At 36.9% G+C, this 26,571-nt stretch overlaps 1 protein-coding gene across 13 annotated transcripts in view; it reads right to left on the reverse strand.

Moving 5' to 3' along the window:
- camk2d2 (calcium/calmodulin-dependent protein kinase (CaM kinase) II delta 2) overlaps positions 1-26,571 on the reverse strand; it is a 38,381-nt gene that overhangs the window by 2,415 nt on the left and 9,395 nt on the right. For 2 of the 13 annotated variants that reach the window (XM_056236155.1, XM_056236153.1), the window contains exons 3-21: positions 21,420-21,479; positions 21,266-21,320; positions 17,841-17,906; positions 17,263-17,335; positions 16,736-16,838; positions 15,149-15,232; positions 14,452-14,546; positions 14,104-14,226; positions 13,906-13,989; positions 13,351-13,393; positions 11,670-11,710; positions 8,099-8,158; positions 5,569-5,613; positions 5,424-5,472; positions 5,021-5,119; positions 3,174-3,194; positions 2,255-2,330; positions 1,853-1,947; positions 1,540-1,768 (exon numbers count right to left, since the gene is read on the reverse strand). In XM_056236155.1, the coding sequence (XP_056092130.1) occupies positions 1,540-1,768; positions 1,853-1,947; positions 2,255-2,330; positions 3,174-3,194; positions 5,021-5,119; positions 5,424-5,472; positions 5,569-5,613; positions 8,099-8,158; positions 11,670-11,710; positions 13,351-13,393; positions 13,906-13,989; positions 14,104-14,226; positions 14,452-14,546; positions 15,149-15,232; positions 16,736-16,838; positions 17,263-17,335; positions 17,841-17,906; positions 21,266-21,320; positions 21,420-21,479 (1,501 nt within the window). Of the gene's footprint in view, positions 1-1,535; positions 1,769-1,852; positions 1,948-2,254; positions 2,331-3,173; positions 3,195-5,020; positions 5,120-5,423; positions 5,473-5,568; positions 5,614-8,098; positions 8,159-11,669; positions 11,711-13,350; positions 13,394-13,905; positions 13,990-14,103; positions 14,227-14,451; positions 14,547-15,148; positions 15,233-16,735; positions 16,839-17,262; positions 17,336-17,840; positions 17,907-21,265; positions 21,321-21,419; positions 21,480-26,571 lie in introns of those variants that run through there. The other 11 variants (XM_056236157.1, XM_056236154.1, XM_056236156.1 and 8 more) reach the window with 11 other exon arrangements.

Raw genomic sequence — 26,571 nt, forward strand, 5'->3', positions numbered from 1 at the left:
CGGAAAACATTCAGATACTCTTAAATACTGAAAGCACTCTCTGTTTATTGCTTGTAATACGTTTATTTGTTCCTCTTTATTATTTACTATTTGCTTTTATGTTTTGAAGCCATCTTAGTTAACATACTTAACATACAATTGTTTTAATTAAATTGTTTAATTTGTAATCACAAATTAATGTTTTTCAAGTCGGTAAACTGATTAAATTAAGAAAAAAGTAGATTAAGTAACGTTTTGGAATCAGATCGTGACTCCCAGAATCGGAATTGGATCGGATCGTGAGGTGCCTAAAGATTCCCAGCCCTAAAATATAGGCTATATATATATATATACTAGGGGTGGAACGGTACACAGAAGTTACGGTTCGGTTCATACCTCGGTTCAGACGTCACGGTTCGGTATGATTTCGGTACAATGGAGTGAAAAGCAAAACAAAAATGCAGAAGGCATTTTTATAAATGTCTTAAGCCTTGTATTTTTTAAATAAGTTTTATTAATAAAGGCATAGAACCAGTTTATTTGTAGTGCACTGACAATAGTTTTATATAATTAGTTTATTAATTAAATTATTAAAAAGATGAAAAGACCTTGAGATATGTTTGGTAATTGTACCTGAATGAATTTAAAATTAATTTGCTATTTCAGATCAATATATTTTTGTTTTCCTTCATTTTAGTTAACCCTAACTTTATTCTCATCTGAATTATAAATAGTTGATTTCCGTATAAAATAATACTACCATTCAAAACTTTTGTTAACAGTTGTAGGTTACAGTTCGACAAGAGTTTAGAGTGTGACAAAAGCACAATGTAGTGTTTTATTGCGAGTGTACACAAATATAAGTAACAATTTGCAGTTTTAATGATGTCCAGTATAAAAAAAATGACTGAGTCTGTTTTTATGTTTCCACTGTTCGATCGCGCAGGAGAGATCATTCTCTCTCTCGCACGTGCGCGCACACACACACGCGCGCGCACACACACACACACACTGTTCGATCGAGCGATTCGCGCCCGCGCCTCTCTCTCTCGCACACGCGCGCACACACACACACATACTGTTAATCGCCTCTCTCTCTCTCTCTCTCTCTCTCTCTCTCTCTCTCTCTCTCTCTCTCTCTCTCTCTCTCTCTAGCATTGCAATCTTGATCACAGTCTTGATCGCAGCCTGCATTCACAGTCACACCAAAAGCGAATAAAGCGAAATTTATCGCTATTTAAGAGGGGTTTTTTTTGTACCGTGTATTCTCCGTGCAAATTCGTGCACCGAACCGTGACGCCCGTACCGTTTCGGTTCGATACGAATACATGTACCGTTCCACCCCTAATATATACAGTATATAAACAAACTTTTATGTTAGATGCGATTAATCGCAATTAATCGATTTGACAGCACTATTTAAAATAGAAGTCTTTTTAACATTGTGAATGTCTTTACTGTCACTTACAAACGGTATGATTAACTAAATTAGAATGACCCTTTGGCGATCAATAGCATTATCATCTAAACTAAACAGTAGAAACGCTCTAAGAGTCTTACTTGATGGGCACACTTGGGGCTCCAGAGCGATGGAAGTGTATGTTCAGCCACTTGCCATCTCGACGGTGCCAGACGCGGGTCTCCTCTGACTGCATGGTGCGGGGCATCCCACTGACATCCATGTACTGGGTCAGACGGATGTACGCGATACATGCCGCATCCTCCCCGATCAGGTGCACATGGGGGTTCAGCAGGATAGTGTGTACAGGCTTATTACCTTTGGACAGAGCTAGAAGATATTACGGTGATCAAAATACTGATGTAAAAATTCAAGATAGCGTTTGCAAGTGTGTAAAGATATTAGTCTAAATACCGTTCTCAAAGTAGAACCTGTGGAAGTCATGTCCCTCCACCAGGTTTCCCAAAGCTTCTGGCTCAAAGGAAGTAAGACCAGGATCGCAAATCTTTCTGTGAGAAAAAGAGCAGAAAGTAAAGCTAAAAGTCTCGTTTTGTGGGCACACATTGGTACAAAAGTACCTGGAACGTTCCAATTTTAGTCTGTGAAGAATAAATGTGAACGTATGTAGTCGCTGATATCATCTGAATTTCCTTTTGATCTCCAATCTGCCAATCAAAAGCTGTAATTAAGTGAGGCTTGGTGCTAATTATTGACGGAGCACCTGTTTTGAAAAGGTGACCATTAAATATAATCTCAGTTATCAAGAGAAAATAAAGCAATGCATTGGTGTTCTTAAGGGTTTGTGTGTTCACTCACGCGTAAGCCTCAAAGTCGCCGTTGTTGATGGATTCAATCAGCTGTTCGGTCACCTTTATGATCTCCTGCTTTCGAGCTGAAACACACAGAAATGTCTAGCGTGTGAGTCGGACATGCTCACGGCACAAAAATCTACATGATTAAATCAACATCTCAACTCATTTCAAAACTTGACTGAATTTATGCAATCCACAAAATGCAAACCTTTGTTTAGAAAGCACCAGAAACAAATTTACAGTGAACCTTTATAGCTTCTGTCTTTTCAGTTATTAGTTGGCTTCGGGGCTGGGCGATATATTGAATATTTGCAATGAATTATACTGTATATATCGTAATGACTTTAATATGCTTTTTATTTGGCCATTAAAAAGATGATGTGATTAGAGACGTTTCACAATTCTTTTTTGTCGAACAATTCGTGAATATGAGAGTGTTTTAACGGTGTCTCTAATTTAAACTTAAGTAACAAAATGTTGATTTTAATGATTTTAATGCATTTAAATAAAAAATAAACACTTTTTCTTGTGTTCATTTAGTGAAACACCTGCTTTGATCAATTAAAAAAAGCCATATCAGAGCAAATACTGTACATAAATATCAAGATACAGTATATGCTGAGTATCGAGTATATATATATATATATCTGAGTTTTTTTTTATTGTTTTAGTTATTTATATCGCCAAGCCCTAAGTGGCTTACAGAGAAGTTGTTGTGTGAATTTTATGTCTATGCACAATCTGTTCTGTTTACTGTATTATTAAAAAGAGACAATTTTGACACTCGATAAACAAAGGGCACCCAAAGGAAAGCGTATTCCAGAACTCCTAGTGTTCTACGATGAGTTTCAGAATGAGCAGTGTTTACTGATAGAAAAATCACAGGCAACACTTTCATTCAAAGTATTAAAGTTTAAAATTACCTTTATTGATAACTTGGCAAGCTAAGGGACAGCAAAAAGATGGCTCATAATTGGTCAAAAAGGCAATTTCTTATGAAAGCACCAAATAAAACTAGTGCAATGCATCTACGTCTACTGATGATGACATAATAACTCCAGCCCACCGGGCAAAAAGACGTTAAATGTACTTTGTACTTTTAATATTTAACAGTTCATTTAATGTGAAATATTAATTATATCATTCTCCAGCACTGATTTTATGGTTTCTGCAAATTAATAGATGAAAAGAAAAAAAAAGGAATGGATACGTCTTCTAGCTGATGTCTTTCGCCCGGAAGGCACTAAATGACAAATGAGATGGAAAAGGGTTTGCGGCTTTCAAATGAGAAAAAGAGGACTTTACTTTTCTTCAGAAAAGCATTCCATCTAATGCTTGTTCTCTCTAATAATGGACATGCTTTGTAACATGGGGCCTTCAACCTTTTTTCAACACCATTTTCATTATTCAGCATAATGCCACTGTTAGCATATGTGGAAACACCATTCTCCTCTGTGTTTCATAAGATATCAAAATGGTTTTTGTCGAAAAATAAATAACAATAAAAGAATAAGGGCTGTCAATTGTAAATTGGGTTAATTTAGTGTGATTAATTAGAGTATTAAAAATCAATTAATCCACTTTCTGAACTATCTATTCAATGCTTTCAAAATAATTTCTCTTTATTTGCCGGTTTTTCAGAAAAATGAATGATTGTGATTAACTGCATTAATCAGCGTAACATGTAATATTTTAAATCTATTCACAGCCCTCAAAATAATACAAACACATTTTTTTTCATCATGTGAAACACAGACTCTAGAGTCTAGACAAAATGCATTTTGTCATATGGTGATGTCAACATAAAGAGCAAACAGTATCTGACGTTGAAAAATAGCGTATTGTCCTTTCAATACTGGTTTAGGTCCATTCCATATTACTGAGCTTGAACAAATCCAAAGTGATTCTATTTGTTTGAATACAGGGTTAGGGTTTTTTTCTGGTTGGATTGGTGGGAGGGGAAGAGATACTAAAAAGAAGGAGCAAACATCAGGCTCTCAGGCATGAGGCAGGATGGGATACCGGAGCAAGTGCAGTGGATCTCTCCATATTAGAGGACAATGCAGAATCTAGTCCTAGGACACAGGGGTAAAATGTCAAATGAACAATCCTTTGAGTAAGAAGAGGTTTGTTAGTGGTGTCACCGGAAGGCCTCAAGCACCTTAAAGGCAGCCAGGTGGTTTTCTGTCATGAATGAAGAGCACTTAAGTCAAAAGAAGGGTCTTTTTCCCACATCGAGGAAATTTGAGACGGTGAGAGGGTGTCTTTTCATGAAGAGCATATTGAAAGAATGTTCTGGTACTTACACATTAAAACCTGATTTCCCATTTACTTGAGCATCTCTATTGATTCAGAGATTTGGTTTTAATCCATCAGGCCTTTCTAACACATGCTACACGCATCTATGTCTCCCTCTCCTTCACAGACTGGAATTCGTGTGTTTTTAATGCTAACCTAAATTAGAATCTGGTGTTTCTTCTAAAACTATTGTGATTTATGATTTCCTTGGCTTTTCAAAGTCTTACTGTAAAATGCAGTCCATGAGGAAAAGGCAGACACAAACGTGTGTCTAATAGAAGCGGCTGGATGGATTAAAACATTCGGAGCATTGATGAAGAATGAAGTTTGGCGTTGTAAATTGAAAGAATATCCTTAAAAGGGCAGATCGGAGTTGTTGAGGCGCCTCTCGTTCATACAGGGGGGTTCGAAGCATTTGAACGACGTTACGGGAGGACGGGGTGATTTTGTCTCCTGCCCGTTACAGACTTACTCTGCACCGAGGAGTTGGGCGCCTGCTTGGGCTCGGAGTTTTGCGGGCGGCCCGCGGGTTGCCAGATTGAATTAATGCTGAGGCTTCCAAAGCGTCTGGCTGTACATTGAACCAATGAGAGGAAGAAACAACAGGAGCAGGACAAACGAAAAAGAAGACATTTCAAATAGCACACTCGACAAGAAATACTGAAACAAGACACACTTAAGCGGGGAAACGAACGAAGGAGGAACAAGGGAGAGAATGGGAGCAACAGGCAGAACTTACAAATTCAGTGAGGAACGTAAACAAGAAAGAATGTACACATGACTGAGAAGCACGGATGGAAGACATATCGAGGAGGGAAAACAGCAACAAGCACGTCTACGGGGAGACACACGGGCAGAGAGACGTCACGCTTTACCTTTAAGGTCCTCATCCTCGATAGTTGTGTTGACACTCTCTGTAGATTCCTGGAGAAATGTGAAAGGATCCTTGTGAATCACTTTCAGACTGGACAGTTGCATTCATGGCATCATACCACTGCTAACAGAAATACGTCCTGTTACCTTGTTTCTGTCCACTGGGTTGTGGATCACGGTAGTTTGTGGCTCCTGAAAGGAATAAACATTATTAATATTTGTATATAAAAAGTAAGCTTGATAGCAGAATAATGGCTGTGTACAAGACACAACATGCATGGAATTGCAAATGATTTTGTTTCCAGGGATTAAGGAAAATAATATACTGTATATACAAACTACTAAATCTAACCAGCATGACAAGACTTTCAGAACATCATCTGATTTTTCTCATTGGTAATTATTCATGTGTAGTGCATGTGTCCTGCGTGATAATGGAGTCTAAAACACACTTCCTTCTCCCAATCCTGCTCAGGTTGAAGATTACAGCTGAAAGTTTACTGTGAAAAATATCCTCCAAACAATACACTCCAGAAATAAACCTGGAGTATTTGAAATCTCAATGCATGTGGATTGGTCCTCTCTAATATTTTAGAAGTTGACTCAGTACTCAAATTCCGATTCTCTGAAATGACTCCTTTTCCAGCTCAGCTAATGAAAAGAGATGGAACAAAAATATCCTATTGGTTTGCAGTATAATTGGAACTGCCATAGACTTTTCTTATCTAAGCAACTTAAAATAAAGTACAATCAAGTGCACACTTCTATAGCAGTTACCAAAAACACAACAAATAGCTCTGTCTCTAGAAATCTGATATGTGGCAAACATTACATGAAAGATATACACTACACTACCATTCAAAAGCTGTTTTTTTTTAAAGAAATTATTATTTTTATTCAACAAGGACACAATAAAATTGACCAAATGTGACAGTAAATACATATATAATGTTACAAGATTCCCATTACAAATAAATGCTTATCTTCTGAACGGTTTATCTTTTTTACTGTTCAAATAAATGCAGCCTTGGTCAGCATAAGAGACGTATTTCAAAAGCATTAAAAACTATTTTAATTTTTCCAAACTCTTGACTGGTAGTGTATGGTTAAAATACATCCATTACAAATACTGAATGCATATTTTCATTTCAGTGTCAACTGTATACATGGACATATGTATTACTGTATATGTGTTTTTACATGTATTGCTTGCCATATATGTGATTTATGGGAATTACTAAATAAATCACAAGAAATTCTACAGATTTTGGATCAGTTTTCTCTTGCAATATTGGTTAGATCTTTTTTCTTTTTTAACAAACAGGCAGTGTATTACCAGAAACAGGTGATCCCTATGGTCACACACACACACACACACACACACACACACACACACACACACACTGACAGATACAATGTAATTAATCAGTCTTGTGGTCTTTGAGCGGGACTGAGCAGAATTGATCATGTCTTGTCTAATCACCACCAGATTAGAGAAGATTACATATGCGTGCTTGTCACTTGTCTAAGAAACCCTCCGAGTGTGCATGTGCGTGACAGAGAGAAAAAAGTCTGTGTGTGTCAGTATGAGTGTGTCACTGTGTCGTCAGTCTGACATAGATTTGTATATGTGCATGTCTGCATCATTAAGGATGGCAAACGATGTCAAGCTACACACAGCGAAGAGCTCAAAGCATATAAGCCTATCAAAGCAATGCTAACACCAGCCATGCACTGCAAAGCATTCACTCCAAGTACTTAAATTATGCATCTGTCAGAGAAAGACACTCGGACTCAACAAGATTTAGATTTAAACAAATGGGAAATACAATGGGCAAAAGTAGTAGACTAATGGCAATACACCATGACTGTGCAAGCAAAAACCAGAAGCGTTATATGGATTTTTGTGCTTGAGAAGGCATGAAACTATATCACTACAAAACATCAAGCAGCAAAAGTTGCTTTTGATGTTTCAAAGACAATTTGATTAAATACAACCCTAAATTTCCTGAAATTAAGAGTTCAAATGGAAGAAAAACACGTGTGACAAAAGTGACATAAGAGGTAAATAAAGTCATGCAAGGTTCGCAGAACTTGGGTAGACACACCAACAGCGCCAGATTTACCAACCCTTGGTTTTCTTTGTATATTAACAGTCACATACTGTAAATAGTTTAAAGCATAAAATTGATAGACAATTCATTGACAATCTAGGCAAACTATGTGAAAGCGTTCCAAAATTAGGCAGAATCCTAAGGCAGAATCCTAAGGCAGCATCATACATATCCTTTTTTGATAAACCAATCCCAGAATGCAATGCAATATAAGAAATGTTGACTAAAAATAGATTATATTTACTGAAACATTTCTGCTTGTTATTGCATTGTTAGCTTAGCAACATGCTAACATTAAACTTTTGAAATCAAATGTGAATTCTGTCTGTCATGTGCTTTACGTGATGAATGTTATTTTGTGTCGCTGCATGATCAGATTGCTTGACTGTTAGGATGTTGCCTTAAAACTAGCTGCCTGTGTAGGTAGTACACAGCAAGGTAGCTCTTTAGGTTTTGGGCCAGAGCATTTTGGTGAAATGGTAAGCAAATCTGGCTCGTTGGTAAAAGAGGGAGGGTCTACTGGGGTGACATTGTGCAGGGGGTGGGGTTGTTGTCATGGGTACCAGTGCTGGGGCGGGGCCTGTGTCTTTAGGGCTGCTGGCTATGTTGGTTTTGTTGTTAACCTGTAAGTGGGATGAGGAGCAGATCACAAATTACAAAATATCAAACTGACGGGATCTACAACATCACACTAGGGATACAAAATTACACAAGACTGGGGGGAAAATGAGTTCTGTGACAGGGAATCCACAACTATGAATACACAGATACACTGACAAGCATAGATTCACATGGGAGGGATCTAATGAATACAACTCACAAACAACGGTGGACACAAGCCTGAACATATACTGTGGCACAAATAATAAAATCATAAAATCATAAAATTAAAAGTCCTGAGTTTTTATTTGTTTATTATATTCTTCTTTTTTATTTTATAAAATTTACATTTTACAGTGACCATACATCAATCAAAATTGCACCCGTTTACTTTCCTAATAGTTGTTCCTGGTAATATTGTGAATATATCATCAGTGCACTTTCCATGATCCAATCAATTTCTTGTGCACCACTATATGTTTAATTGTGCAATTTCCTGTTTAAACCGTACATACAGTAGGCCTATGTCAGATTGTGGAAGTAAAATGGGTTGTGAATTGCAATTCACATTATTAACATATGCATTCTTAACTTTTTATTTCATTTTCTCTTAAACAAAATCTGATAAAGACATAAAAGACATATGAGTGAAAGGATTGTGCAACAAACCATCATCACATTGTGTTACTCATGTCAAAAACAGATGTAAGAAAACTCTTAGCTATTGTTTTAGATTCATTTTTTTTTTTTATTAGAAAATAAATTCAGACAAGAAATTATACCAGGAAAAAGTAGATGGGGCGAATTCACTGAACACAATCACAAAAACCTGCATCTTTTGGGGTATCTGGCATAGTGCTGCACCATGCATATTTAAATTAAAGTGCCCCTATTGTGCTGTTTTTATTTAGTTGTGGAGGTCTCCAACAATAAGTTAACATGCATCCAAGGTCAAAAAAACACTTTAATTTTCTCATAATATACATTGCACATCACCTAATTTTTCTGAAAATGAAAAGTCTGAAAATGGTTTGTGCGAAGATTCAGTCTCTCTAAACCCCTCCTTACCACCAGCCAACCCTGCTCTGATTGGTCAGACAACCTAGTCTGTTGTGATTGGTTTACCGCTTGCAGCACATGTCGGAAACGAAACATCAATTAACATATCTGAATTTCAGCTCCGGAGGCTTCTGATACGAACTGTAACAACGGCGTCGGTTTTTCCATATAAATTCCAGCGCGAGACCTCTTCTTTTTGAAGTGCATGCAAAGTGGATTCGCAGCGCAGAAAACCGCATCTTCTCGACATGTTGACAACACGAACTAAACTCTACCAGGCCTCAGCTACAACTACAGTGTTTGAGGGCGGGTCAAAGTAGACGTTGTTCGTGGGCAGCTAATGAAGAAGGTAGGCTGGCATTATGCAAATGTGTTACATTATTACGAATACGTAGCTATGTAACAGGAAGTGAGACTCATTTTGGCAGTTCAGAATCGATTCTTTCTCTTAGGAGACAATAACTTGATTTGCCATGCACATTGCCATTCACTTTGGTCTTTAAAAATGTGCAGACATATTACATTCCCAAACAGTTATATTACACACAAAGGTAATATTCGAAAAAGCATAATGGGGCACTTTTGGAAAAAAGCCCTGCTTTCTAGATTAGGCTTATTATAGATTGCACTTTATTTTTAGTGATCTGCATTCATCAAAAGATTTTGGAGGTATGATTGGAGGTTTGGTTGATTTGCATAATTTGCATTTTCCTTAGTGAATCGTGAAACATCCATGATAAATAATTAGTTAGCACAATTTATTATTAGTAAATTCACCCATAGTGCTTTAAGTAAAATAACTTTTAATATAATATACTATATATACACTCACCTAAAGGATTATTAGGAACACCATACTAATACTGTGTTTGACCCCCTTTCGCCTTCAGAACTGCCTTAATTCTAGGTGCTGAAAGCATTCTTTAGAAATGTTGGCCCATATTGATAGGATAGCATCTTGCAGTTGATGGAGATTTGTGGGATGCACATCCAGGGCACGAAGCTCCCGTTCCACCACATCCCAAAGATGCTCTATTGGGTTAAGATCTGGTGACTGTGGGGGCCATTTTAGTACAGTGAACTCATTGTCATGTTCAAGAAACCAATTTAAAATGATTCGAGCTTTGTGACATGGTACATTATCCTCCTGGAAGTAGCCATCAGAGGATGGGTAGATGGTGGCCATAAAGGGATGGACATGGTCAGAAACAATGCTCAGGTAGGCCGTGGCATTTAAACGATGCCCAATTGGCATTAAGGGGCCTAAAGTGTGCCAAGAAAATATCCCCCACACCATTACACCACCACCACCAGCCTGCACAGTGGTAACAAGGCATGATGGATCCATGTTTTCATTCTGTTTACGGCAAATTCTGACTCTACCATCTGAATGTCTCAACAGAAATCGAGACTCATCAGACCAGGCAACATTTTTCCAGTCTTCAGCTGTCCAATTTTGGTGAGCTCTTGCAAATTGTAGTCTCTTTTTCCTATTTGTAGTGGAGATGAGTGGGGTCTTATGCTGTTGTAGCCCATCCGCCTCAAGGTTGTGCGTGTTGTGGCTTCACAAATGCTTTGCTGCATACCTCGGTTGTAACGAGGGGCTATTTCAGTCAAAGTTGCTCTTCTATCAGCTTGAATCAGTCGGCCCATTCTCCTCTGACCTCTAGCATCAACAAGGCATTTTCGCCCACAGGACTGCCGCATACTGGATGTTTTTCCCTTTTCACACCATTCTTTGTAAACCCTAGAAATGGTTGTGTGTGAAAATCCCAGTAACTGAGCAGATTGTGAAATACTCAGACTGGCCCGTCTGGCACCAACAACCATGCCACGCTCAAAATTGCTTAAATCACCTTTCTTTCCCATTCTGACATTCAGTTTGGAGTTCAGGAGATTGTCTTGACCAGGACCACACCCCTAAATGCATTGAAGCAACTGCCATGTGATTGGTTGATTAGATAATTGCATTAATGAGAAACTGAACAGGTGTTCCTAATAATCCTTTAGGTGAGTGTATATATATATATATATATATATTGAGTTAAATACTCAATATAATACTCCAAAATACTCAAACACAAATAAAAGTTAGAATAATGGGCAATTCCATTCAATTTCCAGCAAATTCAGGGAATTAACTAAACTAGACATTTCACAAATGACTGAAAGGTCCAAAAAGATTTTTATTGCCAAAATTGTATATATTTCCCATAAAACCTGAAAATTGGAATTGAAATGGAATTTATCAAAATGCCACAGCATATATAATATTATATATTAACTATAGTCATTAAATTGGAAACTGATCCTATTTAAAGACCTCAGAATTTCTGGAAAAACAACCAACAAACAAATGCAACCTGAAGGATGCACAATGTTCTGCTGCAATATTACTCTCAGCCAGTGCCAAGTACTCATGTTCTTTATATCTTAGTTTTGCCAAAAGATTAATAGGAAACAGACTTAACCCACCTTCACACCATCTGTCTTTTTGTTCAATAAGCTCTTGGCTGCTGTTGGGTGAAAAATAAAAGACAACATGAATAATTATGTATTACATTACAAATCCATGAAGGCACATGCAGCAGGCATTCTGGGATTATTGTTCTCCTTATTGTGTCACAAGACCTCGGGTAAGAGAAACAACTCACAGTCATACAAATCATTCATTTTTAGGACAGGAACTCTTGAAACATAAATGCAAGGCTATGGGATCAAAAAGATTAAACCCATGTCACAATCAAACCCAGAGTAAGCAATTCTATTCTTAGAGGATGTGTGTTTGTGTTAAAAAAATGATATGCTGTACAATTTTCTTACTGCCTATGACTGTAAACTGGACAATTTCAAGAAAAAAGTGAAATTTTTTCCTTAAAACAACAGAAATCATCCCTTTACATAATTACTTTTCCTTCATAATGTCTTGATGATTGAACTGTTTATGTGTTATGTGCGCAATATAATGTATAATAATAACCTTTAGCATTGCAAACATAGTTTACAGTCTGCAAACTTCTTGAACCAAAAGTAAAAAGCAGTGCATACATTTTTCCTCGAAGAAAGAGTTGCTTTAGAATAGTTTATCACAAATTAAGTGCAGACGACCATTCATCTAATGCATTCAATTAAAGCTTTTCTATCATTCTATTATAACATGTTTTCAGCTACATTTTGCTAACAGCCAACATGTATGAGAAAATGCTAAACCTTTTCATTACACCTTATTTATAAATGTAACATTCCAGAATGTACATGAACACATCCAGATGCAAATGTAACCAGCAAGCATTCCAGATACTTTAGATTCTATGAGCAAGACAGGACACATTTACTTTCCCAGTAACTTACTTAAAATTATTATCATGATTACATTCATAAAGTACTGTTTGTTATTATATTATTTAATATGCGTGTTTGCAGTTTCAACCTGCAGTTTTATTTGAAAAATTACATGTAGACTAAATGCAAGTTAACGTTATGAATGTAATCTGTTTACATTACATTACATGCAAACAAGGGTAATTAGTAGCTCAGATTAACAGGGAAGTGTGACACAAGCAAACCAGCTGACTGGTTAGAGTAAAACACATCCCCTTCTTATGTCAGATTAGACTCTTACCTCACAGGACACACAGGACCCCCCCAAAAAAGAGATAAAGCAATGATGAACAGGAAAGGAATGTTAAATAAAAATTTCTAAAAAGGAGTACTGTACCACCTCACTTTAAAACAGCCTTTGTTCCAAAAAAATAAATAATAATAATTGACCACATATTAACTAATAACGATATGAAGTTCATAATATAAGAAGATAAAAAAGAAGGGAGTCTAGGTATCACGTTGATATTCCAGAGATATTATTTTATTTTATTTCAGATATTTGATTAATATCTGCTTACACTTGGTCCACCAACAGACACTGCACTGACTATAAGTATCTTTGCAAGTACGTCAACTTATTCTACTAACCTGAACCCAAACCTAACAGTCTACTAATAATGAGAGTTAGTTGACATGTAGTTGCAAAGTTACTTATAGTTAGTGTCTAAAGTGGACTATCGAAATAAAGTGTAACCAGAGTGTAATACAGCTGTAGGATAAACACACTCAAACAAACACATTCACACAGACAGGTCAGCAGAGCCAGACATACCTGAGAAGTTTCTTGTGACCAGGAGAGTGGTCAAAATTGCACCCTAGTTGCAAACAAATTTTTTTAGAAATGAAAGAAAAGGAAAAAACAACAAGCAAGAGAGAAATTAAAGAAAGAATAGTACAGAAGCAACAGCAGGAGCAATGTATACCCTCATTTTTAAAATGTATTTGGAGGATGCCTAGTTTGCTAGAATAACTTAAAATATCAAATCAGCGTTGTATTACAAAACTCTCTCTTATACATAACATTATCACTTTGGTCCAGTTATTCCCAGCTAGTATTTAACCCATAACTACCATTATCCAGAAATAACTACCTTACTATCCATTAAAAAGGACAAATGTAATATATTTAGTTAGTATAATTAGATAGGGAGTAATGCAATAATGTAACGCATTACATTTAAAAGGAACATTGTAAATCTAGATGTTGCATGTAGTGAGTAGGTAAATGCATGTGCAGGAAATTCATGTGAAGAAAGCTAAAGATTGGTCAAAAGACATGTAGAAGATGTTTGAGGAAAGTCTAAAAATAAACCAGGCCAAAACTAACCTTGAGTTTCCTTCGGGCATTGAATTTCTTCAAGCACTCCACGGTTTCCTGTCTGTGCATCATAGACGCTACAGTGGAGCGTTGCTACAGAAAGACAAAGAATGATGGCAAGAGCTTATTGAGGATTAGGAAATTACTTTGTTGTATAATAAAGAAGAATGCATGTTAGTGTGTGTGTTTGTGTGTTGAAACACATACGCAGATCCAGGGGTGTTTGAGGGCTTCAGAAGCTGTAATGCGTTTCGAAGGATTGATAGTCAACATCTTATTAATCAGATCTTTAGCTTCAGGGGTCACTGTGTCCCACTCAGGAGAAGGAAACTACATACAGAGATAAGACAACACAATAATGTGTCATTTAATAAGTTTGTATGAATTTGGAAGCCTTGGAAGCCTAAGGAACTGAAGGTGACATCAATTTATCATCGGTTACCAAGTGGTTATTGGCATCAGATACATTTGTAGCTCTAATAGTGTGTTCTTAGTGACAGTCCGGCCCATCTTTTTAAACCCTTTCCAGGCAAATCATTAGAAATTCAGACTCACGTCATAAGCACCAGCCTTAATCTGCTGATAGAGGCGATGCTGGTCTTCATCCCAAAATGGAGGATATCCAACCAGCAGAATGTAGAGAATCACACCTATGAAATATATATCTTATTATAACTACATTCTGAGAGAAATATTCTTCAAACAAATTCTCAAATAACAACCTAAAGACTGGGCTATAATGTCTGTATTCAAGCAATCTTATTCAAACAGCACACCGAGTAGGGTAGAAGTATATTTTTGGACATCTAACATAGTAATGTCATGTTTAATTTTGGGTGACAGTCCCAGGATATTCTTTGAAGAAAATTTAAATACTATGGTGCATGAATATGGCAATCATTCAGTACCATTTGGGAATCTATATCTCAAAGTACAATGGTATTACCATCTGTCCATCTTTTCGTAAGTGGGAAGAACATCCTGATGGTGAATTTGAATAATTGTGCAATCATTTTTACATCAAGGCTAAATTGAAACATTCATTCAACTGCTTGAATTGGACTAACTAGTTTTAAGCCTAAAAACAGAAAGACGATTTACCAGGGACACTCCATTTGGCAGATTAGATTCAATGCTGCTTAAAAACTCAGGCTGCAATAATTTAATAATCAGTTAATGAGCTTCAACAGTGACATCCATCACACCAACTCGCTTATGAGGTGAACATTTTTGTGGCTCATTGATTCCTTACCGCAGGCCCACATGTCCACAGGTTTGCCATAAGGATCTTTCCTCAAGACCTCCGGGGACAAGTACCCTGGAGTACCAGCAAAACCTGAACAAAGAGCGGTTAAGGGGAATAAATGAACAGTTTCTATAGCATTTAATTATTGTTTAGAACATGAAAAAGTGTTTTTTGCCAAGTTGGCTTGTAAAAGCTTAGTCATGCAAAATTGTTTACAGCAAGGTTACTAATAAAGCCGTGTTCCCTATAGACTTCTGTTTTTGCAGCCTTTGCTGGTACTAATTACGTACTAAAAAAACTGAATTATGTGTGTAGCATATTTGTTTTAATTAAATATGCTCTTTACAATACACAACTGTTCAAAAGTTTAAGGTAAAGATTTTTTTAATGATTTTGAAAGACGTCTCTTATGCTCACCAAGGCTGCATTTATTTGATCAAAAATACAGTAACAACAGTAATATTGTGAAATCTGTCATTTGTTTTCATTGGACTTGTCTGCCTATCTTCATGCCACGTGTCCTCATTATCAGTTCATCTGTATCACCTGTGTTTAGTTAATCATCATCATCTTCTGTTTCACCTGTGTTCTGTCATTCAATGTTCATCTGTGTTTGTATGTAGTTCCCTTCTGTTCAGTCAGTTTTTGTCCGTTCTCCGTTGTATTCAGTGTGTGTGTGTACCTTCTGCCTGTCTGTACCAGTTTAAGTTATATTATTGTAAGTAAACGCTTTGCTTTGGAACTTTGGACTCCTCGTCTTCTTCTGCCTGCATCACCGTGACAAAATCATAGTACAATTTAAAATAATTGTTTTCAATTGTACTATATTTTAAAATGTAATTTATTTCTGTGATGCCAAAGCTGTCATTGTCACGTGATCCTTTAGAAATCATTCTAATATGTTGATTTGCTGCTCAAGAAACATTTCTTACTGTTATCAATGTTGAAAACTGTTTTGCTGCTTAATAATTTTGTAGGAACCAATTTGTTTTTCAGGATTATTTTAGTTCAAAAGAACAGCATTTAAATCGAAACAGATTTTTTTGTAACAATTTAAAAGTCACTTGTGTATAAACAACGTTTGTCAGATGTTAATAGGCTTTATGCACAGCTTCACTACTTCCTGAACTTCAGCCAGCCCAGCTCCTTTGTTTCCTGTCTGCCATTATTGGACAAACTGATTAATCCAGGTGTGCCTGATTATTGTTACTAAAACCAGGCACACCTGGATTAATCAGTTTGTCCAATAATGGCAGACAGGAAACAAAAGAGCTGGCTGAAGTTCAGGAAGTAGTGCAGCTGTGCATAAAGCCAATTCAGTAACCACTCTGATGCACTGAGGGAGTAGACTGATTCAAACTAATAACTGTCAATCAAAGCTTCCTATTCGTTGAAAGATCTGGCTCTTTAAAGTGATTAATTCGTAAACTGAACTACACTGATCGTCCTACATGATTGTTTTTGCATGCATCAATTATCATCTTGTATTAATTATTTTAATATTATAACATCAAATTCAAACATGCAACTCAGTTAAAATGTCGTTTCTTTTATAGCAACACAGTATACACTATTTTGTTGTAGCCTACTTACCAAACCATGCCTGCTGATCACCCTGGACCTCTATGGCCAAACCAAAGTCGGCAAGCTTAACTGCCGCCCCCTTCATCTTACTGGCCAACAGCAAATTCTCAGGCTTCAAGAAAAGCATGCAAACACACAAGCATATGACTAAATGGTCTTAATTCTCCCTTAGGTAATGGCTTTTCTAAAAGCAGCTATTTATTGAATCAAATTTGTTTTTAACAGCAGCCATGCTATGATGACTCATTCCTCCTCAGCAGGTTGAAAGACATTTTGGAGGAAGAACAAAAAAAGCTAATTCTGTCAAATGTCTGAATTGTACCTGCGCAAATGTGGATTGATTATCACTAGCTAAAAGGCTTTGTGAAGATTTCAGTAGATGAAAGGATAAAATATTAGATTCTCAGACACAGCACGGCTATTTTCTGTTAGACAATATGAGATCCGGCTACGTCAGACTGTGCTAAATTTAGCACTGGACTCTGCTACATTGAGCGCCGCTGTCTGGAGAAGTGTGTGTGTGTGTGTGTCCTGACCTTCAGATCCCGGTGGACAATCCCATTAACATGGCAGTGATGAACACTCTCCAAGATCTGCTGAATGCAGTGACTGAGAGAGAGAGACGGTGAAAGAGAAAGGTAAGACAGAGGGGAAGTGTGACAATGGCGGGCAGGAGGAACAAAAGTAAAAAGAAAAATCAAGAAACAATCAGTAAAAAGAGGGAACTTAGAGGAAAATAGAGATAATAGGGACTTTATCAACCTTTTATGAAGTAAAAATTCAGTTATGGAGGATTGTACATACATTAGAATGAATGCAGTCATTAATCATCTATAAATAACATGCTTCACACTTTCTTGTCCAGCCCCGAAGACACATGCACATTTTCCTTTACACATGCAAAATTACACTCGAGGAGGTGAGGCTGTAAACTGGGAAGCAGTGTATAATTTATCATCAGTATAAATAACTTGCACAAAAGAGAAACAGGCTCACAAAAGAGTCATGTGACCTAAAAGAACTGTCTGTAAGCATATTTTATGTAGAACAAACTTGACGTTAATGAATGTACTAATGTGCAACTGTTGTAATGTGTCGGTCTGCATGTTCTTACCTGGCATCAGCCTCGCTGTAATACTCTCTTGCTACAATGTCTTCAAACAGCTCACCTCCAGTAACCCTGAGGTCAAAGGTAAATTATTGCATATCAAAAGCTATTCAAAATCTCCACAGAGAAACAAATCTTTTTCTGAGGTTTTTAAACAATGCTACATGCTATTTTTAAAATGGTTCATTCCTTAGGAATAACCAGAGAAACAGGGAAATGCCATAATTTCCACAGTCGAGTGTTTTTGCAAGATAGTGGTACAGTTAGACTGTAAAGTGGGGGACATTTCGAGGGGGAGGGACAAACCATTATAGCAACACTCAATATGGCGGTTGTAGAAAGGACCTTTCAATCAAAAGAACAAACTGATTGAAGCAAAGGCACTGTTTTTTTAAACAAAAGCACTTATCACAGAAACAACATAAACATAAAAGAACATATTAAAATTTGTTATAGTTTAAATGTGTAATAAATGTAATTAGCTGAACTTCAGAGAGCTTTTGATACACTCAAAGGGATACTCCACCCAAAAATGAAAATTCTGTCATCATTTACTCACCCTCAAGTTGTTCCAAACCTGAATACATTTCTTTATTCTGCTGCACACAAAGGAAGATATTTTGAAGAAAGTTTGTAACCAGGCCGCTTTGGGAAACATTGACTTCCATAGTAGGGGGGAAAAAAACTATAGACGTCAAAGTCAGTGGTGCCCCAGAACTGTTCAGTTTCTCACATTTTTCAAAATATCTTCCTTTGTGTTCGACAATACAAAGAAGTTTATACAGGTCACACTTAGTGCCTTAGTGCTCAATTCCGATTTTTGTTCACATTGTTGTTTTAAATGTGGCCAATATGAGATTCCAGTGTGAACAGATCATCGTCCTGGACTGACTCGCATGCACAAAAGAATGATAAAAAGATGACACGCAGCACACTGTCATACGGAAGTAAACACAGAGGACATTAAAGTAAGCGATTAAATGTTTATTTATAGCGTGATCTGCCGCAGAAGCCAGCGAATTTATGCGCAGGCAATATAAAAGAAAACTAAGACAAGGATGTGAAAAAAGAGAGCAGAGTTTTTAAAAACGTATGATACAAGCCCTGATGTTTTGCTTGTATTTAGAGCTATCACTGTAATACTTATAAGTTCGTCACATCACTGTCCTTCACTGACTACCTTTCAAAACTCTCTTGATAACTTTGGGTATGTAAAATCTTTGAAGTGACTCCCATGAGCACAGAATTGTGATGAATGTTGATCTAGAGTGACGTAAAAGTCGCACGAATTCCGATATGACTGTTGACACATATGGAAGTGGTCCAAATCGGAATTGAAAAGATCAGGTGTGGTTTGTGGTGTTCACACGGTCATGAGAAAAACAGATCTGAGTTGCATGCGAGCAACAAACAAACAAAAAAAAAGGAGGATTTGGACCACATTTACCTGCAGTCTGAACATAGCCAAATATATAATTTTATGTAATTATGTAATTGCTTATATTTGTTGTTATAAATGTGGTTAAAGTAAACTTCCAAATGTAATGACAAGCATTTATGGTAAACTAAAATATAATTGAAATGTAATTATTAAGTTTGATCGATGATGTATTGAAATATATTTGCAGTGGGGGTGTTGCAATTTAGTACATTTAAAATATATTTACTTAATACTGAATAACACACTACAGTTCAAATTATAATCAAGTTCTTTACATGTGCTTTAGTATGTTAGTCAACACATCAAAATAAGTGTGCTTTTTTAAATCCTGGCAAAATAATATTTAAAACAATGCTTTAAAATGTACTTTTACATAAAACTTTTAATTTGACAAAACAATTAAGCATACTTCCTTTTACAAGAAATTGCCTTGTATACAACATGCATTTACATTAACTGGACATGATTTGAGCTAGAGAATAAAAATGTATAATTGAATACCATTTTTTAGCAGGTTTTACCAGATTTCTTTCTTTCTTTCTTTTTCTTTGTGGTGCAGTTCACTTCAGCTGTGGCAGCTGAGTGAACTGATTTGCTACTGAGGACAGCATTTAAATAGACCTAGCAGACCTAGCTTCTATTACATCTTTCACAATGTTTTATTTTATGAGCAGTTCATACTAGTATTCCTCAAAATGTTGCGAATATCGTGTAATATTGTGTAGTTTTTGCTATTCATGTCATAGCTGTTTGGTCCTTCTGGAGGCTAGTCCAATGACAAAGTGGGCTGTATTGTTGAGCTCTATTCAAATAACTACACTAAAAATCAACATTGTATGTTTATTCGTACAAAAGCTGAAAGTATTCAAAAATAGCAGTGCAAGCATTTGTCAGACTGTGTGAATCTGGGTCACAAACAGTTGAATATCACTGAATATGACAGCTTGCGTCTCTCTACTTGTTTTTCTCCGCCTGCATGCCTTGTGTTCTCCTCTCTGTTTGTCTATCTTTCTCCGATCAGCTGCTAGCAGAACTACATCATAAGCCAGTTTTTTTTATTTCATACAGACAAAAGTCAGCACAATCCACTGGTCTGGTCCATTTCTAAGGCTACGCTCACTCGCACAGTCAGTGTTTAGGATTGACAACTGTTACACATGTAGAAAGAAGCAGGCCTCGTTTCTGGGGTCTTCCGTTTTAATGACTTTAATTTACATTAGTGCCACACAACCACCCAGCTAACAAAAATATGCTCTAAAACAGTTTTGCTAACGTTTCCATTAAGTTATGAAAACGTTATTTCTGAATGTTCTCTAATTTTTTTTTTAAATGTTTAGAAAAATCGGATTAAACCAACGTTAAGGGAACATTCCATTTTATCATTCTGCTAACATTAATGGAACGTTACTTTTGAATTTTCTCTGAAAATTCTGAAATAAGCATTAAACATGAACAATATATAAATTATGTTTTTGGGCTAACGGTTTGAGAACATTATTAAAGACCAGATAATTTTTGAACAAACAGTCTATTGTTACTGGAAGAACGCTTGTTCATGAGAGAACCTTGACCGAATGCTAGCCAAAGTTAAGCGAACATTCCCACAAACAGGTATGACTCTTGAATAGTCCTGTTCACACAATAATATATTATATCATTTTGTTGTAAGAATGGGGTTGTCATGCTTGTTCATAATCAAACTGTTTGTGAACGTAACTAATTAACACTCTAAAACAGGAGTAACATCTGTATTCAGCTGCTGTGCCTGTGTGAACGTAGCCAAAAATGTCTTTTATTCTATAAATCAGTTCTATAAAGTAATGCTGAAAGTAGGCTCACTGGTTTGCCGAAGGCTGCCCTCTGGGCACCGTCCTGCTATCACATAAATATCAGTAGCACTTTGTAAATGGGGCAGTCTAATACTAACTCTGCCTATTGAGCCTATTTAGAAATGTGGAGGAAAAAGATGAAATTAAGTTAATATACTTACAGATCAAAGACTAGGTAATGGAAGCCCTCCTCCGATATGCTGTCATGGAGTCGAACTACAAAGAGAATTTTGCTCCGTCATTTCCTCATCTTTAGCTACCATTAGGTAATACAGATCTCTGGTAGAATGTCTCTGGAAAAACTGAGTCCATTACCAATATTCGGGTGTTTCAAGAGACGGCAAATCCTGGCCTCTCTCTCCAGCTTCTGGTGATCTGAAACAGATTACAAAAACAAATGTAGCTGATATATTGGAGATGTTTTAACTGACAAGGTACAGATCTGTTCATAAAACCGTGCTTTTTCGTGTCTAATGTTTCTGTGAGAGCCCTGCAGATCTTTGAATCACCATCAGAGGACAGTGTTTTAATGCCTGCGAGTGTGTATGAGGGGCAGATGGCACCCTGACCTGCAGAAAACTATAAATAACCACATGCGCTCTTCTCTCTTCTGTACTAATCCGATATAAAAAAAAACATACTAAACTTAACTCGCAAGCAGAATAAACACAATTCTCTAAAAGATCTTGTGACACGATTCATGATTCAACATACCTTTAAGCATCTGGCGACTGGAGTCAGTCACAATCAATTAACAAGCCATTAACACACAAAGGAAAAGACAAATTAAGAAAGCACATTTTGTTTCAGAAATGCTCCTTACTGCAAAGTGTGCAGTGTATATATAGCCTACTAATTATAACAATTATAAACGCTTCAACATTGTCACTTGACCTCATTATGTTGCATGTTAAATTCAGCAAGTGGTGCAGAGTTATCTCAGAATGGATTTTTTATTATTATTATTTGCATTTTTATCCATTTTTGTGTAATAATGTCTTAACGTTTGGCAGTCTGATTAAAAAACGACTTAAGAAGAATTAAAAAATAAAGTGAGATTTGTTACATAGGAAACGGAAGGTTAAAAATACACAAATACTGCACATTTTCGTGTCATTCTGGTATTTTTTGCATAATGTGCACTGTATAAAATACTGCAAAAGTAGCATGAAATGCATACTGCACACATCCATAATCACAGTTGATTAGTGAAATGAGGCCTGGTGAATCATATGAAAATGTGATTCATTTGAATTTGAATTGAGATCATAAATGAATTGCTCACGTCTGCGCAGCCTTTGGCCACATTCAGTTCCTTCTCTCAATTTTGTTCAGATGGAGAGAATAAATTAAGTTGTAAAGGGGGCGAGGGGGATAAAATAGCATGCACATTAGCTCAAATCACTGAACTTCCCATTTTAAAGATGAGAATCAGTATATTTCGGTTAATCAGTTGTCATCTCAGGTTTGGCGATTTATTCTCAATTTCACAAGGTTCATCTGTGGTTCTTTCTTTCAGCCCCACACCACTCTCTCTTTCTATCACTAATCAACCCCCCCCCCCCCCCCCCCCCCCCCCCCTACCTCCACAGGTAGTCCACCTACCAACCGGCCAGACATCTGTTGTCTAGCAACTCCTCCACCAATCAGAACGCAAAGGCCTCTCTTCCTCTCTGCAGTGGAACCAGCCCTGCATGCAAATATCAGAACCCTCTGGATCCCATAGAACCCAAGCAATTACAGCAGAACTCTCAAACAATCTCCTGTTCTCCTGTTACCTCAAACAAGTGAGACAACAAGTAAATTAATAGGTTCTTAACGGTGTATAATTATAGCTTCTCATGACTTCACAGTTGGTTACATAATTCTCACATCATATTTTTTCTTTTTTTTTGTGCATTCCCAAGACATGCTCAGATCTACACTGAAGCAGATGGCTTATTCATACATCTGAACAATATCAGTGGCATTAATCTGGACCAAGAACAACCACTATCATAAATAACACTTTCATTATTGGAAAACAGCAATGAAACAATTTATACAGCAGATCAGAATTATGGATCATCTAGCCACTGGCACACACTGTTCATAAGGACAAACACCTAGGTTATCAATCGTAGCATCAGTTTGGAGCAAAACAAATCCATCTCAATCATAAACCAGGGCCTGGATGTGTGTGACATGACAGCAGATTTGTGGATCCTGGCATTTATACATGCTGTTTATAAAGTAGCCTATTGTACTGGACTATTTACAGGTATGAATCAGGCTTGTCAGTAGTAGAGCAGTTTGTGCACTATGCAGTACAGTATGTGTAAAATGCTTTCCGGTCACTTAGCAGGGAAAGGCCTACATTTGACAGTCCTGCCTCCTCCCCTCTTTTTTCTGCTGTTCTCTTTTTTATTTGCTATCTGAAGCCTTCCGCACTGCAGCAGCGTGTGTGTGTGTGTGTGTGTGTGTGTGTGTGTGTGTGTGTGTGTGTGTGTGTGTGTGTGTGTGTGTGTGTGTGTGTGTGAGATAGAGAGAGAGAGAGAGAGAGAGAGAGAGAGAGAGAGAGAGAGAGAGAGAGAGAGAGAGAGGAGAGAGAGAGAGAGAGTGTGTGTGTGTGTGTGTGTGTGCGCGTGTGTTTGTGTGTGTGTGTGTGTGTGTGTGTGTGTGTGTGTGTGTGTGTGTGTGTGTGTGTGTGAGAGAGAGAGAGAGAGAGAGAGAGATAGAGAGAGAGTGTGTATTCCTTCATGTTTTGTGCTGCTTTTCCAGGAGATTAATGAGAGATTTGAGATCATCAGAGAGAGAGAAGCAACAAACCTCTGAAATGAATGACCAAAAGTCCTTTGACTTGGCTATAGCAATCATGCTTGATAAATAAATAAATAAATAACAAGCTTCAAAATCGCATGACCTTTATCCAGCTGGCTATATTCAGACCAGAGGAGAACAACTTCATGCATGCATTGACTTCATCATCCAGAAACAGCTCGATTTACATGCAGCACCAGTCGAATAGAACAATGGAAATAGTTGTAAGTATATGCAAGTATAGTCATGAAAAAAGAAAAAAGAAATATAAGAAAATTGTATAGCAAATTTGCATATTTGTATTTTGGGGGGAATGCATAAACTGACCATTCAAATACAATCCACTGCATTTACCTCTCTTAGCACCAGGGAGGTCAACTTGATCACGATTATTCGCAAACGTATTCCATCATCACTTGCCAATTTCAATATTCCCATTCGTTTTCTCCATAGGGATTTCGAGAAAATCTTAAATAAAGGGTTCTAAGCCATGAACCAAATTCATCAGAGTGGTTACAACATAAAAAATTTGGTTTTAAAGCAAAAAAAGTACAAGATACAGTATGTCTTCTAAGGATTTAACCACTGTCCACGAAACACTGAAAATGGCGTAATCAAATAAAAAAACAGATGGTAAAATATAAAACTCTTGATTAATAGATATTTATTAAAAGTATAACATGCAATATATTTGAAGTCTGTTGTAAATTAGTCAAATGGGTATAGGCTATAAGTTGCACTAAGTGAAACTGATTCAATTACACTATTCGCAATGCTTTGTGGAAATGGAAGTCTGATACAGCGTCTGATACAACGAAAACATTGTTAGCTGACTATGGTTGCAAGTTCCGTCATTATCAGCATAGTTCAACGAGTCTGTGTTTCCCGAAAACCATCGTTCCAACGAACATTCGCAAACAACATCGCAAAGTTGTGTGATTGGAACGACAGGTCTCGAGCTGTGGTTAAAAGCATAGTTTCTTGTTTGTATGACATGTGAACTCAATAAATCCTTATCTTGAAAAAAATAAAGCAGCTGACATTCAGTACAATCTATATCTTTCATTTCGAATATACACATTTACGTCTCTTAGTCTGTTGAGAGATTTAACGCACCGTTGAGGAGTGTGCACATGCGTACTTGCTCTAGTACGTATAAAGAACGAGCCTCATTCACCTCATTAACCAACGTGGTTGAACAACAAATTTGCAACAATACGGGAAACAGTCATGACTAGTTGACTTTTTCAACGATGTATCGTACTATGGAAGTTAAGCAGCGAGTTATGGCGTTGTACGGGAAACACGCACCCATGATTGGTGGATCCAAGGTGTTCACCATTCACAGGCAATACTAAAAAACTAAACTAAAACTACAAAATCACATGGATTTGCGGCTTCCTTCAGAGCTCATGGTTTTAAGAGTTTTATACATTATTGTTAAAAATCATTACCTCTAAAAATATTTCAAATAGAAATCTTCCATTATTCATTGATTAGTCTGAAGGTCGATTTTGAAACTGAGGCGTTAAGGAGACATCAGGGAGAGCTAATGCTTCTATTAATTGGCCAAGCAGGGCCAATAATCTCAAAATAGCTGATTTATTGCCCAGGCCGATGTATCATTCTATCAATTTTGGTAAGATGACTTCTATCCAAATTATCCAGTCAGAATATGAAAAATATTACAAAAGATTGCCCACACACACATGCAAAATCAAGGACACACTGTAGGCTACAACTTTAAGCACCGAGACAAGAGCTTAAAACAGAACTTTCAGCTCTCAATGGAAACATAGCATGAAACATTTCACAGACTCTTCTGCAAACTTTCAAGATGTTTAGCTCCTCCATGTCCCTCAGGGAAATGACCCTTTAGCTCCAATGAGACCACAGACTCTCCAATGAGTTAAAGTCCTCAGACATGAGAGAATCTGAGCTACTGGTCAGAGAGCAAAAAAAGAGAGACGTCACGGGGAACTGAGAGAATGTGTCTCTAATTAAAAGTGCCCTAGCTATCTCTCCTCAGAATTCTGTGGCCTAGTTTATTAAAGTAGGCATTTGGTTCTATATGCTACACTACACAGTCTGACCTACTAGTTTTGCACACAGCCTGAACAGAGAAAGAGGTCGCATTTGAAAAATGCTGTCTTTGCAGGTATAATATGGGCAACAAAGCAGCTTCCTTGGGTTTTAGATGCAGCCAGAAAGAAAGAGAGACAGATATCAGCCAAATAAACCAATATGTACATTCTCACTGCATCATACTGCCTATAGGTACTGCATTTTATTCAAAAGAACTTACTTTCTGACTATTAATAAAGAATGTTCTATAAATGTGCATATGTGTACAAATACAGTAAAGTCATACATGTGCCATCATGTGACCTACATCATCAGCTGGGTCACTCCATTTGCCAATATGACAGATTCTCTCTCATGGCTTCATGGGATAGTAAAGTGTCCATTGGATTTTCACTGCAGAATCTAGGCAGAGTTAGTTTTTTCCAACCAGTGTTTTATGAATACAGCAGTATCTTCTTCAACGTAATCGAATTGGTTATTCTTATATATATAATAAGCAATAGTGTATTAAAAGCCCCTGTGAAAAAGAAGTGCACTTTATTGTATTAAATGTGCACTTTTTAATGTACTTCAAATCTTTAAA

The sequence above is a fragment of the Rhinichthys klamathensis genome, unplaced genomic scaffold (genome assembly GCF_029890125.1).
Source record: "Rhinichthys klamathensis goyatoka isolate OS25496 unplaced genomic scaffold, OSU_Roscu_1.1 h1tg000440l_1, whole genome shotgun sequence".
NCBI lineage: Eukaryota > Metazoa > Chordata > Actinopteri > Cypriniformes > Leuciscidae > Rhinichthys > Rhinichthys klamathensis.